This window comes from Dermacentor silvarum, chromosome 2, assembly GCF_013339745.2.
Source record: "Dermacentor silvarum isolate Dsil-2018 chromosome 2, BIME_Dsil_1.4, whole genome shotgun sequence".
NCBI classification, from domain to species: Eukaryota; Metazoa; Arthropoda; class Arachnida; order Ixodida; family Ixodidae; genus Dermacentor; species Dermacentor silvarum.
The window spans coordinates 103791975-103809159 of NC_051155.1; the positions used below are offsets into that span (position 1 = coordinate 103791975).

General features: G+C 52.7%; 1 protein-coding gene across 2 annotated transcripts in view; it reads right to left on the minus strand.

Annotated features, from left to right (window-relative positions):
• Positions 1-16949, minus strand: part of LOC119440266 (kelch-like protein 10) — a 55967-nt gene extending 39018 nt beyond the window's left edge. For both annotated transcript variants that reach the window (XM_037705191.2, XM_049661507.1), the window contains exon 1: positions 16551-16949. In XM_037705191.2, the coding sequence (XP_037561119.2) occupies positions 16551-16810 (260 nt within the window). In that variant the 5' untranslated portion in view covers positions 16811-16949. The remainder of the gene's footprint in view (positions 1-16550) is intronic.
• Between the last annotated feature and the right edge of the window lie 236 nt (positions 16950-17185).

Consider the following 17185-nt stretch of genomic DNA (forward strand, 5'->3'; position numbering starts at 1 on the left):
ACCCCATGATTCTATGTTCATCATGAGTCGCCAGGATAGCTCCTTTTCCGATGGGGGGTGATTGTAGTGCAGACGAAGGCCCGGCGCTGCAGCCACATCGCCAGTCGTCCGGGGAAGCGCTAGCTAGAGATTGCCTGAGCTGCTCTGGTGAAGACACGCTGCGAACGCTACCCGCTGCTCTCTTGTCCTGTGTTCGCATTAGAATATCTTTAACCTAAATCCGGTATACCGGAGCCACACTCACTCTGGTAGCGCCAACTTTTGTCTGCGTTTGAAGCACGAGGCGGAGAAGGCACCAAAAACGTTATATGAGGGAACAGACACGGAGAGCTGTGCGCAATTGCACATGGCATCGAACGTAGCTGCTTTTAAGGTACGTTTCCCAAGTGGCTCTGCTCGATTACTGATGTTGTGTCCCATGAAAGAAGCCGCTACAGCTTCAACCAGAGAATACGTAACTATTGCAATTACGGGCTAAGTGCTACGCATGCAGGTGATAGTGAAAAGTTATCGGCAACTATAAATCATGAATCTGTAGTGACATTTTCTTTTTTGCGACGAGAAGAGCATGAAAAAAAGTTGTCGCAGTTTCACCTGAAAGGCGAAGCATCAATTGCGATAGCAAATTTGTAGAGAGCTATACGGAGTAATGATATTAGCTTTATCAGCTGTATAAACTTGGACATGCAGCAGCACCGGCAACGCGCAGAACTGTTGTCGACGCCGTCGGCGTTTTGCCCGCGTTCGCTCAAAATGCGTGCGGCGTTGGTGACTGTTGCCGGAGCCTCTGATATAAATAGGCACTTGGTGCCGCAGCTAAACGTCGCCTCCCTTTCCTCCCCTCCCTCCCCCTCCCCCACGGCCTCTCGCGCGTCGGAAGAAGGCGCGTTTGCTCTACATATATGGTGATAGTAAAGGAGGAAAGAGAGAGAGAGAGAGAGACAACTTTATTCGTCAGAGTGGGGAGCTAGTTCATGGGCTCCTCAGGAAGGCCAGATGGCCGCCAGGCGATGCGTGACGGCGACCTCTTCGGCTCGCTCCACGGCTCGGAGTTGTACGTCCGGACTGGAGCTAAGCAGCACTTCCTCCCACGATGAAGGTGAGGGAGAGGCCAGGAGAGCGGGTGGAGGGGGATCCTCTTCGCAGTCCCAGAGGATGTGACTGAGCGTAGCTAACTCGCCGCACAGGTGACAGTACGGACTTAATCTATCTGGGTAAATGTAAGAGTATACGTAGGGGTTCGGATATGAGTATGTCTGTAACCTGCGCCAGGTGACCTCCTGACGCTTGTTTAGTTTACTGTGTGGTGCGGGCCTAGTGTGTCGCATAAGACGGTAGTACTGGGTTATGTCGTGATATGAGTGCAGGACTTCGTTTGAGGTCTCCGGGTACGGGAGGCCCACCGCTCGGCTGACGAATCCTCGAGCATGTTGGTGGGCCGCTTCGTTCCCTGGATTCCCCGCGTGAGCCGGGACCCATATCAACTCTACTGAGCGTGGTTCTCCACTGTTTTGTAGTGACTGTAGGAGCTTTAGTGTAGTGTGTGCCACTATTCCTCGCGCAAAGTTTGTTATGGCGGTTTTGGAGTCGCTCATAACTATACAGGCGTCAGTTGAGGCCACAGCCAACGCAATGGCGGCTTCTTCTGCTTCGGTGGGTGTGGCAGCGCTTAGCGAGCTTGAAGTTGTCTGTGCCTTGAGTCCTGGGCCTGGAACGGCGCAAACGGCGTAGGTGTGGGGTCGATCAGAGTACTGGGCTGCGTCGACGTACGCCACAGCGGAGTTGGTCCCGTACGTCTTGTGTAGTGCCTGGGCCCTCGCTCTTCTTCTGCCGTCGTGGTGGCCGGCGAGTGTGTTTTTGGGCAGGGGTTTGATGATGAACATGCGCCTGATGTGTGGTGGGATGGTGGCGGGGTCGCTGCCCATCGGGGACGCTCTGAGGCCCATTCGAGCGAGGATCCAGCGGCCGGTCTTGCTACCTTGAAGACGGTGAACCTGTGATGTGCGATGTGCTTCAATGAGTTCTTCGATGGTGTTGTGAACTCCCAGTTGAAGAAGTTTTTCGGTGGAGGTGTGTCTTGGTAAGCCGAGGGCTACCTTGTATGCGTGTCGTATAATGCAGTCGAGGCGAGCTCGTTCTGTCTTCTGTAAGTGTAGGTATGGTAGTGCATAGGTGAGACGGCTGACGACAAAGGCTTGGACGAGTTGGAGCAGGTCCTTCTCTTTCATGCCCTGCTTACGCGCGCTCACTCTGTGCAGCAGTCTCATGGTCTGGTTCACCGTCATCTGGAGCCGGTCAATGGTGATGCCGTTCCGCCGGTTCTGCTGCAGTATCATGCCCAGTACTCGTATGTTCTCGACGTGGGTGACTGGCTGCTGGTTTACGCGTATCGTGATGTGAGGTGGGGGTGACTTGTGCTTGCTTCGGTCGGGTGGTCGGATAAGGAGGAGCTCCGACTTGTGCTGGGAGCACTCTAATCCCGCTGCCTTCAGGTGTTGCACGACGATGTCGGTGGCATGTTGGAGCGTTTCTTCAACTGTGCCGTCCGACCCTTCACACGTCCAGAGCGTGATGTCGTCGGCGTATAGCGTGTGTCTGAGTCCCGGGACTTCACTCAGTTTCGGAGGGAGGGTGCGCATTGCGAGGTTGAATAGGAATGGCGACAGGACTGCGCCTTGCGGCGTGCCTCTGTTCCCGAGCCGGATGGGAGCGGAGCGCAGGTCCCCCACCGCGAGCTCGACCGTCCTGCCTGTGAGGAACGACCTGATATAGTTGTAGGTTCGTTCGCCGGGTTGCAAGTCGGCTAAGCTCTCGAGCACTGCCGCGTGGAGCACATTGTCAAAAGCCTTATGGACGTCCAGACTCAGTAAAGCTTTCGTGCTCGAACCACTGTCTGGATGCAAGAGGTCGTGGTGTAATTGAAGGAGGACGTCCTGTGTAGACAAGTGTGCCCGAAAACCGAGCATCGTGGGTGGTAGAAGATCCTGTTCCTCTGCAAAGTTCTGTAAGCGGCAGAATATTACATGCTCCATGAGCTTGCCTAGGCAGGAGGTAAGTGAAATGGGGCGAAGATTCTCTAGGTTCAGTTTCTTGCCCGGTTTTGGTATGAACGCCACCCGTGCGTGTTTCCACTCAGGAGGTAAACGGCCGGTATGCCAGCACTCGTTCATGTATTCGGTTATTGCTCTCACGGACTTCGGGTCGAGGTTACGCAGCGCCTTGTTCGTAACCCCGTCGGGGCCCGGCGCTGACGTCGTGCGCAGCTTGTGTAGCGCAGCGCAGACCTCTGCCTCCGAAATGTCAGCGTCCAGCTGTTCGTTGGGAGCTCCGACGTAGTGTGGCAAGTGCGTATCGCTCTGGCTCGAGGTGTTAATGTACCGGCTGGCGAGATCCGCAAGCAGCTCCGCGTCGGTGCCTGGGTATTGGTGTATAATTTTCGTCAGTTGATTACGTGCCGCCGACTTGGTGTTGCCGGGATCCAGCAGGTGTCGCAGCAGGTGCCATGTTTTCTTGCAGCCCAGCTGGCCGTTGAGGCTGTTGCAGATCTGGCCCCACTGCTGACGCTCCAGTGTAGAGGTGTGAGCTTCGATCTCCCGTTCGAGCTTCGCTATGCGCCGTCGCAGCTTGTTGTTGTGACGTTGGCGCTGCCACCTATGCGTGAGGCTTTCACGTGCTTCCCACATGTGCAAGAGGCGGGAATCTGTCGATGGCTGCTCTTGAGGCGCTACCACATCGTACGTCGTCGAAGTCACGTCGCGGCTCAGTGACCTGATCCATTCGTTGAGATCCAATATGGAGTCGGGTGCTGTTTCTTCGCGTAGCTGACGGAATTTATCCCACTTCGTAATGCGGGCCTTGGCCGTCTTCGCCCTGCTGGCGGCCGTTTCAAAAGACAGTGACAAAATGTAATGATCGCTGCCGACCGTGTGGCCTGTATTCTGCCACCGGGCGCCCGGTATATTCTTGCAAAGGGATAGGTCTGGCGTGGTGTCTCTGCACACACTGTTACCAACCCGTGTTGGTTGTTGTGGGTCGTTGAGTAAAGTAAGCCCTAGATCTTGAGCGGTCTCCCATAATCGGGTGCCCTTGCGGTCGGGTTTTGGGTAACCCCACTCTAGATGTTTGGCGTTGAAGTCGCCCAAAATCAGTAATTGCGCTCCTTTGGCCAGCAGAGACGCTTTGCGGAGGACTAGTGGGATGTCAGTGCCCTTGTCTCGTGGTGAGTTGTAAATGCTGAGGACGAAGAGCGGGCTGTCTCCCCTTCTCCTCGGCAGTATTTCAAGGAGTGTGTGTTGAATGTCTGTACCTTCAATTTCGTGTTGTGTGGCTGTAAGGTTGCGGTGTACAAGGATGGCCGTGTTGGGGTGAGGCCCGTTGGCCGGTCCTAGCTGATTGTATGGAGTGTAACCTGGTAGTTTTACGGGAGTGTTCGTCTCTTGTAGTGCTATGATGTCTGGTGTGTCTTGCGTGTTGTGTTGGATGTGAAGCTGCAAGTGCCCCCGCTTAGTGCGGTAGCTCCTGCAGTTCCACTGCCATACTGTCAGGGTTGTTCGTGGGGCCATGTTACGTTTGTGGCGGTGTGAGGCCCTGCCTGGTGGGCTGGCGTTGGTGTGTGGCTGGCTTCTTACGGATTTCCTCTAATATGTAGTTTTGGCTGGTGTCTGTCGTTTCTTGTAGTGCGGCGAGCTGTGTGCTGTGTTTGGCTTGTGTAGCCTCCACAGAGCTCTTGAGTGTAGTGTATGTGTTTATCGTGTCCATGCGGAACGCGTGAAATTCCTGAAGGTGTGTGGCTATAAGTTCACTGATCACGTTAAAGCGTGCCTCGAGCTTAGTTTCTAGGGCGGAGATGGCCGCCGTTACGGCAGTGGCATTGTCCGCTTCGGTATGGAGCGAGGCAGTGGATGTGGCTGCCTTGCGCTTGTTTGAGCTTTGGGGCTGTGGTGCCGTGCTAGTGGAGGCGGATGAGGATACCCGTGTATGCGATGCAGGTGTTGATGTCGGTGTGGATGTGTGAGAGGCGAGGACCCTGTCTATCTTAGCTTCAAGGGATTGGATATAGGTAGTTAATTTAGCTATCTGGGACTGCTGAGCGGAGATTTGGGCTTGCTGGGTCGAAATCTGGGTTCTCAAGGCGGAATTCTCCTTGGCCATCTCCCTCACCTGTGAGTTTGATGCCAGCGACGCCGGGGGTCCATGTTGCCAGGCCACCATCTTGGGTGGCTCTCCGTGGCCTTGGCTAGACGACTGGAGCCGGCTTGCCGAGGGGGCTCGTTGGGTTGACCGAGATCTTGAGCGGCGGGTGCGGGACCGGGACCTGCTGGCTCGACGTTGAGGTTGGCCATTGGAGTCGAGCGGCGGGAACGACGACGACCGTGCTCGGAGGGACGGGGACCGGCTGCTGGAGCTGCCGCTGTGAGACGCACTGTGCCGGGTGACCCGGGCAGGTCCTTGTGCTTGCTTCGTTTGTGGGGTGTGCGGCGTCTTCTTGACGAAGCGGTATTTGCAGTTTGAACTGCTGGTATTGTGTGCCCCGCCGCAGACAATGCAGCGTGGCGCGCATGTTGAAGCTTCGCCCTCCTTGGGTGGGGGGTGCTCCTCGCCGCAACGGCGGCATCGCTGCTTGCGTGGCAAGGGACAGACGTCCGTGCGATGGCCAACCTTGCGGCAGTTGTAGCATGACTCCACCCGGTTGTAGAACGGATAGAGTCTGATGTCGGTGCCATGATAGAATATCCATTTCGGGAGGTCCTTACTTGTGAGTGTGACCACCAGGTGCCTAGTCTGGCCCATGCGTCTGCCGCTCACAATAGGCATGTCGGGGTTGCTGGCTTGGAGGTCTGCCAGTATCTCTTCGTCCGAGAAATCGTCGAACGCGTGAAACATGATGCCTCGCACTGCGTCGTCCGGAGGGGGAGCATACACGTGGAGGTCGACGGTGCGGGTGCCCACGTTGATGGATTTGATGCAGAGGTAGGCTTGGGCACGCCGAGAGTCCACGACGCTCAGCGTGAAAGTGTTGTTGGTGGGATGCGTCCGTAAGCGATCCCGGGTCGCTGGTGGTTGATCGGGCAACGAGGCTGCCTTGAGCAGGGCTTCGTGTAGCTGCCACGGTGGCACCTTGGTGAGGTCAATGGGTGACTGCGGGCGTCCCACGATGTGGATAGCGTCTGCTGGCATTCTAGGTAGCGGTGCGCGTCTGCGTTGGGGTGGCGGGCGCGGCTTGGGGTTCGATGTGCTCCGTCCGTTGCCGTAGGAGCTCGCTCCCGTCGCACTGAGGCTGGGAACTTCCTTGCCTTGAGCCTTGAGCTCGCGGCGGCGTCGTTCTTGAGCGATGTAGCCGGGTGACTTCCAGGAGTCGTCCGACCATTCTTCCTCTGAGATCAGTTCTCCTTCGACCGTGGACTCCATGTCGGTGGGCGACCGGGGCACGTCGAGGGAGCAGTTGCTGTGGCGCGAGGCCTACCTGGGGCCTTGCTCGCGCTAAGCCCGTTAGGCTTAGGGCGGCGAGCGGCGTTGTTCGGGGAAACTAAAGCTCTCCTGGGAGAATCTCCGAAGGTCCAGCGTAGAGGATGATGTCTGCGTGGTCCTGATACCTTCCCGCACCCACTCGTGCAAGAATCATACAAGTAGGAGAAGTTGGGGCGGCGAAAACACCGAAAATCGCAGGAGAGAGAGAATAACATTTCATTGATTGGACAGGAAAGGGGTGTTGGGAGCGGGTGGGTGGGTCCCTATTCCGAGACTCCACTGGCCAGAGCTGCTCGCCGGGCCTGGTCGAGTAGACCCCTCTGGGTCTCCAGGTCCGCGCCGGTGAGGATGGTCTCCCACTGCTCCCTATTTGTGAATTTGGACCCCAACAGGGGGGAATTGAATTTTGGGGGCCTACTCGTGCATTCCCACGTTACGTGGGCGAGAGTTGGCTTCCCCCAGCACCATGGACAGTGGCCTGGATAGGCCGTAGGCCAAATGGCATGCCACAGCCCGAGGTGCGGGTAGGTATTCGTCTGAATTAGTCTCAAATCCCGGGCATCCGCTCCGCTCAGACTCGGATGGGGCCCCGAGTAAGTTCTGCGTTCCAGACGCTGATGCTCAAGGATGTCGCGTGGAGATGTCAAATGATCGAATCGGGGTTTCTCGGGCTGCACTCCCGCTCGGCAAGCCAATTCTCGTGCGAGAGCATCTGCCCTTTCATTGCCCGCAACCCCCACGTGGCCCGGGCACCAGATGACACTGTGCGTTTCCCGGAGCGTGTGACCTAGTATGCGTAGGGCACATGCCGGTACTCTGCCTTGCATGAACAGGCGACAAGCCACCTGTGAGTCCGTGAGGATCACAGAGGGCTGGCCGGCTGCATCTTTGGCCTTAATTGCCACTGCAACGGCGGCTGTCTCCACCGTGCCTATGGATTTGCTCCTAATTGTCGCGCTAATTTGGAATTTCGATCGATCCATCGAGCTTGTGGCCACTATTACATGGCCACCTGGCCCCGGAGCTGCATCTGTGTACAGCGCTTCAGAACAATTTCCAAATCTTTTTTGAAGTTGGTGTGCCCGAGCCTTGCGCCGGCCCTGGTGGTAAAAGGGGCTCATGTTTTTGGGAACTGGGGCCACTATAAGGTTTTCGCGTATCGCTCGAGGTAGAGCCACTAAGTCTTCCTCGCAGTAGTGCGGTCGTACGGGGTAGCCTAATGTTTCTAGCAGCTTTCTCCCGGTTGGGGATAAGTTTAGGCGCTCTCTTTGCGATATTAATACCGCTGCCTTAAGTTCTTCGAAGGTGTTGTGCAACCCCAGTGCACATAGTTTAGCCGTGGAGGTGCTCATAGGGAGTCCGATGGCAGCTTTGTAGGCCGTTCGTATAAGGGCGTCTGTCTGCTCCAGATCCGTTTTACACAACTCCTGGTAAGGGAGGCTGTATGTAATGCGGCTGATGACGAAGGCGTGAACAAGTCTCAAAGTTTCGGCCTCGCTAAAGCCGCTACGATGCTTCGTCACTCTTCGTATAATTCTAGAGATTTGTTTGACTGTCGTTCGGAGAGTTCTGATTGTTTTATCTGCGCGCCTGTTACTTTGAAGGCGAAGGCCGAGTACGCGCATTGTTTGTGCCTCTTTGAGCTCTTCGCCATCGAGCCGGAGCGAGAATTGTGGTTTGCGGTACCCTCTGCCGTGAATTCTGATGAATTCAGATTTCTCCGGCGCGCAAGCCATACCGCCCTTTACTGCAAAGTGGTGCACTGTCTGTATTGCTTCTTGTAGCACGATTTCTTTGTGCCCAGGGATCCTTCTGTTACCCAAAGCGTGATATCGTCTGCGTATAGCGCGAATTTTAGGTCTGGTATTTTTTCCAGTTCTTTAGCTAGCCTGTTCATGCCCATATTGAAGAGCAAAGGGGATAATATTGAACCCTGTGGGGTTCCACGATTGGGCATCTCGAGAGTTTCAGATCGGACTTCTCCTAGTCCTATTGTGGCTTTTCGGCCCGTTAGGAAGGATCGAATGTAGTTATAGGTTTTTTCTCCGCACGCCGTACTGCTTAGTTCTTGCAGAATTAGGTCGTGTGCTATGGTGTCGAAGGCGCTTTTCAAATCTAACGCCACCACTACGTGTTCTGCTCCTGTTGGGATGTTGGTGATAACCTCGTCATGCAGTCTTAGGAATATGTCTTGCGTGGATAAATGCTGCCTAAAGCCGTACATGCTGTCAGATAGGTAGTCGTTTTCTTCTAGGTGGTTAGTTAATCTATTTAGTATGACTTTTTCAAATAGTTTTCCTAGACATGAAGTGAGAGATATGGGCCGAAGGTTATACAGGCTGCGGGCTTTCCCGGCCTTTGGTATAAGAACTATGGACGCTTCCTTCCATTGCGTCGGTAGTGTTCCCCTGTCCCAAACCTGCCGGTTAAAGTAGTCTGTCAGCTTTTCTAGATGCTCGTCGCTAAGGTTTCGTAGCATTGCGTAAGTTAGTTTGTCTGGACCGGGGGCGGTGTTCCGTCGTGCGGATTGCGCCGCTGCGAATAGTTCGGCCTTTGATATCGGAGCGTCTAGCGTCCCATTTGCGGGGCCATTGTACTTCCGTATGACTGGAGCCATGGTTACCGTGCCGATGTACTTTTCCCGAAGTAAGCTTATGAGGGCTTCGTTCGAGCCCTTGAACTCCTCGGCGAGTGTTATTAGGGTCCTGTTAGTGACCGTTTTTGTATTCTCCGGCTCCAGCATGCTTCGCAGTATTGCCCATGTTTTGGCTGTCGTTAGTGTGCCTCTCATGGAGTCGCAAAACCGGACCCAGTTTTCGGCTTCCAGTTTCCTAGCATAGTCGTTCGCGTTTTCAGTAATTTCAGCTATTTTGATTCTCAGTTTCCGATTTAATCTCTGCCTTTTCCACCGTCTGGTGAGGCCCCTCCTGCAATCCCATAGGTGCAGGAGATGGGTATCAATTACGGGGTTTTCCGTGGTAAGGGTGATTTGTTTAGAGGTGCGGGCGTGAGCCTCCCGAATGTGAGCAACCCACTCTTCCGCGTTATCTAGCCCGTTGTCGGGGAAGGGAATGTTTCGATAAACCGACCAATCCGTGATTGTTACTTTCCCGATGGTGCGTCTGATTTTTGCCGAGTCCATTGATAGGCTGATAATGTAGTGGTCGCTCCCTAAGGTTTCGTCGAGATTTTGCCAAATCACACTGTCCGAGTTGAGGGTAAATGTCAAATCGGGGAAAGTATCTCTGCTGACGCTATTTCCAATGCGTGTTGGAGCCATTGGAAGCGTTTCTAACTGCAAACCGTATCTCTCTGTCACCTGTAATAGTAGCGCTCCCTTGGTAGTGTCCCGTTTATAACCCCAGGTTGTGTGAGGGGCGTTGAAGTCACCTAAAAAGACTAGTCGGTCTTTCCGTTCTAGTGAGGAGATCGTTTCTGCGAGGATATTTTCAAAATCCCCTCCTTTCTCTTTTGGCGGGCTATATATGTTTACTATGATGGTTGTGGCCCTACCTCGTTTGTTGGCATGTATTTGTATAATTTGGTGCTGCATGGCACAGTTTTGTGCGTAGTGGGTACTCGTTGCGACGTCCCTGGCCACCAGTGTTGCCACACGTGGATAATCGGGGTTAAAAATCGTGTAGTATCCGCGTACCTTAACTGGTCTGGTACCGATTTCTTGTAAGCATATGATATCTGGTTTGATCAAAGCCGCGTTTAAAACTGTTGCATGGCCGCCGCTTTTTTGTTGAAAGTGCGGCAATTCCAGTGCCATAGTTCGAGTCGGTCTGATGTGCATGTTAGGCTACTCGTCATTGTTCTCGCTTTCTGTTGTATTCAGTTGACGCGGCCGTCTGCTCGATGGGGCGCCCGGGCTTCCACTCGTACGTTTACGCACTGTTTGTTTGAAGCTTGAGATTGATTCGTCTACATAGCTTTTAAGGTTTTGGAATTCTGCGTATAACTGCTGTTGGAAATTCTGCATACTTTGCATTTGTTGCGAGATTTGCGCCAGCACGTTTTCTATCGGAGTCTGAGCTTTTGATGCCGGTGCCGGGGATGTCGTGGCCGTGCCCGCTTTTGCGGTGCTTTGAGAAGTGGCAGAATGTTGTTGCTTTAGGGACGCCAACTCTCGTTTGATTTCCTGCAGGCTCTCTCTTAGGAGTTTGTTCTCGGCTATAATTTTTTGATATTCTGGGTTATCTGTTATGGGAACAGCAGGGGTTACCACTCTCGCCCAGCTTACCTTCGATTTGTCGAATTTCTGCGAGTCCTCCACCCTGTGTCCGGGAGTCTCGGGTTTCGGGGCCCTAGAGGATTGGAAGGTTTGAGGATCTGGGTTTTGTCTTCTTGTTGACCTAGATCTGGACCTGGAACTGGATCGTGATCGGGATCTGGACCTGAGTCGATGTCTTGTCTGGGAGTCTGGTTGTGTGTCGGTGAGGGTCGGCCATGAGTTTCGTTCGGCATCTTCGGAGCTGAACCACCTTGGTGGCGCGGGCAGTTTTTGCTTTGCTGCGTCTATTCTGGATTGTCGTTGCTTTCCGGTCTTTAGTGGGCGGTTGCTTGTCGGTTTTAGCCTTTTCTTGCATTCGCGGTCTCCCGTCAAATGTCCTTCTCTGCATGCTTTGCATATGGGGGCGCATTCGTGATCAGGTGCTGGGTTCTGCGTTCCGCACGTGTGGCACACCACTATGTCCGGTTGAGGGCATACGTCCGAGCGATGACCTATGTCGTGACATATCTTACATACTTGTGTGGTATTCTTGTAAGGATAGCATGCGAGCTCCCCACCTTTGTAGTAGACGTATCTCGGAGTGATATCTCCGTAAAAGGTGATCACGGCTGTCTTCGTGTCGCCCAGCATGCGCGCGTTAAGTATTTCTACTCCTTGCGTTCGTATTCGGAGATTGGCCTTGAGGGTATCGGGGGGCGTACGTGGTTCGAGGCCATGTATGACCCCCTTATTCGTTCCTTCGCTGGTCGCCACGTATGTGTTTACTGCGTACGCGCGGTCATTCAAGTTCAGTTGAGCGATTCGGCGAATTTTGTCCGCCACTTCTTGGCTTGGCGTTGACACAATAAAAATGTTCGATCCGGGTTTGATTCGGAGCAGGAACTGGTCTCCGCTTACTTGACCATTGCAGGCCGCAGTCACTGCATCCGCTAGTTGCGGGCTGGTGAAGTTTTTGACGGGCAGTCCTTGGTGTGGACGCACAACGATCTTGAAGTCATCTCTGGGAAGAGGGGGCAGTCGCCGATAGTTAGATTTCCGTTTCGGCTTTCCGGGGGCCGGTGTGCTCGACGTGTGGTGAGCCGTCGATGTTCCGGCGTTTTCCGAGTAGCGTTTCTGGTTTTTTGCTTGTGCTAGGGCTTTCTTCTGCCTGAGCGTGAGCACTGTTTGCCAGTCCCCATCCGTCTGCTTGGCGTTTTCCGTCCTGTGGGTTTGCGTCCGAGGCTCGTGCGAGCCGGGAGGGTCGTGCGCGTCAATTTCCTGGCAGTCCATGCTGTCCCGGCTGTTATCCGGAAGCTCAGAAAGCCTGGTGAGTATCGGTGTCGTTTCAGGAGCCGCCGAAGTCGACATGTGCACGCGCGAGCACCGCACACTCGCCGGCGCGTCGATGGCCGCGTTCCCGGCGGCGTTTGGGTTAGCGAGGCGCGCACGTTAGTGAACTGCGTTAGCGCTCGGAAAATAAAAAGTTTCAGTCACTCACAGGTCTGGTTGGTATCCTCTTATACTGGTGAACTTCACGGATCCATTGGGAATGGTGAAAATGGTCGTACTTGCAGAATTCCACTTGAAAAGCTGAAAAGGTGAGGAGCTCATCTGAGCGCGTCCGCGCTCTCCCGCAAGCGACAGCGTTCACCAAAATCGCAGGAGCCGACGTGGATTGCGACCATCCACTCCGAGCGCTCACAGCGTTCCCTGCAGCCCTTAAGCGAGCACGGCGCAGAACGCGCGTTTGTTCTCCGCCGTGCGTTCACTCCCCGTGAAAGCGCGCGCCCCTCGCGCCCTTTCACTTGCACATACAGCGTTCGGCGCACGGCGACGATTTCATCTCCATTGACGTCATACGGAACCTCACGGCGACGGCGACGCCGACGGCAGAAATCTGCTTGTGAGTGTCGATATAATTGCTATCGCAATAAAAAATGTCACAGTTTCGCCCTAAGGGCGAAGCAATGAATGCGATAGCAACACAGCAATGTCATACGAAGTAGGGTGAGCGGCTTTGGTAGCAATATGAATTGTAGTAAACATGAGCTGATTAAGTAAGCAGGTGTGCTGCGGTGTAGGTAGACCGACATGAAGAGAGACTCGATGACCACGAGAAGGCGCGTGTGAAACGGTGGTGTTGATGAGAAGCGCTTACCGTGGGCAGCGCGTGCGAAGGGACACACCTGTAGTGCTGCACAGCCGATCTGGGCAGCATTGCATGTGTAGCGTGCGTTGTGAAATGTGGCCCGACTATTACCAACTGAGAGCCGTCATTGACGTTTAAAGTGACGTTTAAAGCCGTCACCATCCGACGGTGACGGCTTTAAACGGCTGCTTACTGATTACCTCAAACTCTAACCTTATAATGACCGTACTGTGTTTTCCTTCTTTCGCTTTTTCTTTTTTTCTTTTTTCTTTTTTTCTTGCTTTTGCATTGTATTTGGTGTGCCGCGAAGTTTTTCCTTTTTTTGTGTGTGTTCCTTTTTTCTTTTTAGTTGTGTTCTCAAATGTAATCCACAGGCTGTAGGAAATTGTAACCACGTCTATATTCCTATTCTTACCTCCTGTAACCCCCCCCTTATGTAATACCCCGACAGGGGTCCTTAAGGGAAAATAAATGATGATGATGATGATGAATGAACAAGCGTGGTGTGAGCGCGCACAAACAAACATGAATAGATCACACTGAATGACTGCAGCCAACGACTGTCAAAACGCTGGCAGCGAGCGCATACGCCGCGCAGCGGGCGAAGGTACGTGCGGTCTATCGCTTCAACGGAAACTGAGCGGCGAATGCACGGCGCATAAAGGTCAGAGCCGTGTGGAGATAAGAGACTGTGCGGGCGAGCGAGCGACGAGCGCGGTTGTTGGCAGAGTAGAAGTGCGCCCCCCACCCCCCCCCCCCCCCCGCGCTCCCTCCGGCGCTGGCTTCCCGCTTCCTTGCTTGCGCGTGGGTGATTGAGTGCGTTCGCTCTCCGTGGTAGCGCGCGTCCCCGCACGCTTCCGCTCGGGCATACGGCGCGCGGCGAAGATTTGATCTATAGGAAACCTCACGGCGACGGCGACGGTGACGGCGACGGCGACGGCAGAAATCCGGTTGAAGTGTCCATATAATTGCTATCGCAATAAAAAAAAAACACTTTTTTACGTTTTGGAATATAGCAGTCATAAGATGTCGATGCCAGTGCTGCGACTGCTTGGTGAGCTTCAAGCGCTTGGTGGCTCAAGCCACGGCCTTGCTTCCAAGGGGACGCCCTTAGCGTCCCGTCCGTCCGTCCGTCCATCCATCCATCCATCCATCCATCCATCCATCCATCCATCCATCCATCCATCCATCCATCCATCCATCCATCCATCCATCCATCCGTCTTGCTGTCCACGAACCGATGTTGAGATATATTCTTTTTAAGAGTGATTCATGCAGTCACGCCGAAGCTCTACTTTCAAGCGTAGACGCACTACGTAAGCTTCAAGGAAAGTTCTGCCACGTCTTTTGGTTAACAATACACTCGCAAAGTACCTTCAGAAATCATTGTGCTTCCCGCACAGCTCCGAGTGACAATAGCAATGCACATGTCTGATTAGAACATCATATCAAAGATAAGAACTGCTTCTAAAGCTTGCCATTAACGTAGTAGCATATAAAACAATCAAGGGAATACGCATATGGAGCATTTTATAGAGGGCAGAATGGAGCACGAAGTAACCGGAACGCCCACCTATTTACGTCCCACACTTTAGGAATTAATATCTCAAAATTGGTGTCATCCTGGAAATTAATTTCAAGTCGATGTGCCTTTCAAACTCGGCGGCTACAATTCGTAAATTGCAATATGCGCGGTAAAGTAATTAATTGGGAAGTTAATTAGCAGTTGTTTGTTAATAGTTCAATATGCGTTTCGATTTATCGTGCAAGTATTGTCTGCCTCTGAACAATCCAGCTCAAGGACTAGAATTATCATATCTGCTACAGGCGATTTTAAAAAATTCCATAAATCTTAAAAATGATCACCCCATATACTAGCCGCCGTCTGCTGGGCGGGAGACAGCGACACGCAGCCGACAACGAGCAGGTGACGAAGGGAGCGGCGCCACGTACGCAGTGCCTACTGGTGATATCGGTTGTTGACTTCAAAAATTTCTTTCTCGCTTCAAACAAAATTTACTCGAATGAAAATTTCCCAATCACAAGCTAAGAGGTCGGTGCGCATATTGAGCTATCTGACATGTTTTTATCTAGAGGGCCTTAAGGATTACACGTGGCCTGAATCTCGCAAAAAAGAAATACATTTTTTGTCAACATTGTAGGTGTTTTTCTAAAAAAATATATGCCTTAAGAATTTCAAATTAATTTTAACTGCGAAACAACTGGGCGAAACAACTGGGTTGTAAAACATAAACACCCCAGAAAGCGGATGGGAAAACGGCTCCGCGGTAGCTCAACGGTGAGAGCAACGCACCCGTAATGCGAAGATGTGGATTCATTCCCCACCTGCGGACAGTTGTTTTTTCATCCGTTTTCATTTCCATTAATTTATAATTTCTTTAATTCAATTAGTGTGTGAAAGTAATTTCCCCTATGTTGTTCTTGGTGTCAATGTTTGTTCGCTTCTTATGATATAATAAATATCTTGCCACGGAAAATGCTGAATTTTTTTTCTGTAATAAAAACGAAAATCCGAGGACACCTAAGCATTTCGCATGAGTTGTGAATGCGAAAACATTAATGTCAAACTGAACGCCGATGAGCGGTCATTAGAGTGTTGCACTGCGAGTAAGGTTTTCGAGTGTCGCTGCGAAGTATATTATGGAGTTTGCGATTAAATTGTGCGTCATTTTTTTTGTATTGTTTTTTTTTTAGCAGCGGAGCTGTTTAAGCTTTTGGTTCGGCCATGGAGCGTTAGCAGAAAACTGCGCCTGGCGATGACGTGACCGCACGAACGTCTCGCACAGCTGGTGCGAGGCGTTGCTAGGCAACGCACGTGATGTCATCGCTCGGCGAGGTTCCCACTCTCTCCCAGGTTACCCTCGCCACAGCGCGTGGCGCGCCCGACGTATCCGGCGTTCGTCGGCCACGCCTCGCGCCGGCGTATACAGAGTGTTGCGCTTTCGCTGGCGTGGCATCGCCGTGCCGAGCGCGCTCGCGCGTCAACTGCGCGCCGACACCGACTTCTCGTCCGGATATTCGGGGTCGGCTAAGTTTGCTAAGAACCAGCCAAGCCAAATTAAGTTAAGCAGAGTTAAAGCTGGAGAAGGCCTTGAGTTTCGTTATTTGCCCAGTCTTCGCACCACTTAGTGTGAAGCTGCCCCTAATTTTTTTTCTACGGTTTCTACAGTTCCGTTTGGCTGGGCTATTTCAGCGCTTGTAAGCATCAAATGGGCCATTGGATGCTTTCGCATCAAAAGTAAAACATATTTATTGAACAAATAAAACTAACCACTTATGTCACGAAAATTATAACGTAAAATTTTGTTTTTCTACGAGTGCGTTTTGCACGGCTGCCATTATTACCTCAGCCTTAAAGTTTGGTCTATGGTGAGTGCTAACGTAGTGCGGGAAGGCAGCTAGAGCAGTTGAGTGGAGATATACGTTTGTCAGGAGCGTTCTTCCGGGACGCTCCTGACGTATCTCTCCATTCAAGTGCTCTAGCTGCCTTCCTGTGCTGCTTCAGCTCTAACCTTTACCCAAAATGGTGCCCCAATTTCTCGCCCAGCGATTTACTGTTCTTGTATTCCTGGTTCAGTGCGGCCTTCACTGCTGGCATGCACCTGTGTGTGTCACGTATTCCTTCGTCCTTGTCTTTGCACGCGCTATAAGCCTCACGACTTCACTGGCAGCATTCGCTAAGCGCACCGAGATTACCTTGGCTCGAAGATGGACTCGTTCTTGTGGTGAACCCACCGGTCGGCGCAGGGGTCGAAGGCTTCGATGGCAGACAGCGGCTGCCCCATGCTCCAGCCGCCTACCACGAACAGCATGTTGTACGGCAAGCGAGGCAGCCAACGTTCAGGGTTATTCCTGCCGCATTTATCGCAGTAGGGTTTCACCACGGGCAGGTCTTCTGCGGAGAGATGGCGGTCAATTCTCAACATGAGCCAAAAACTATCAATAAAGACTGTCATACAGAACGTTAGCTTCGTGGCAATCCACTGAAATTTCGTTGAGCGGCATTTGATGTAAACTGCCTAAGCCACGCAACAATGACACCACATATCCGGGAAGAGAGTTGCCTGATACGCAGGGAACCCATCACGTGACCTACACGACTGCGGATTGCACTGACTGCTGGATCGGCCCTGCGCCGTTGCCAGTTCCCTATTAGAATACTTTCCCTACTTCTTTATCCCACTTGACGAAAAAGCCGCCCGAACGACGCGCCAAATACCGGGCAGTATGGAAGAGAAAGCTTCATCTCGTAGATGAAACTATTACACTGAAGGCGTAGATTTCTTTCATTGTCGATATTTAGCTATCCTTTTTTGTTTCTTTGCGAAATT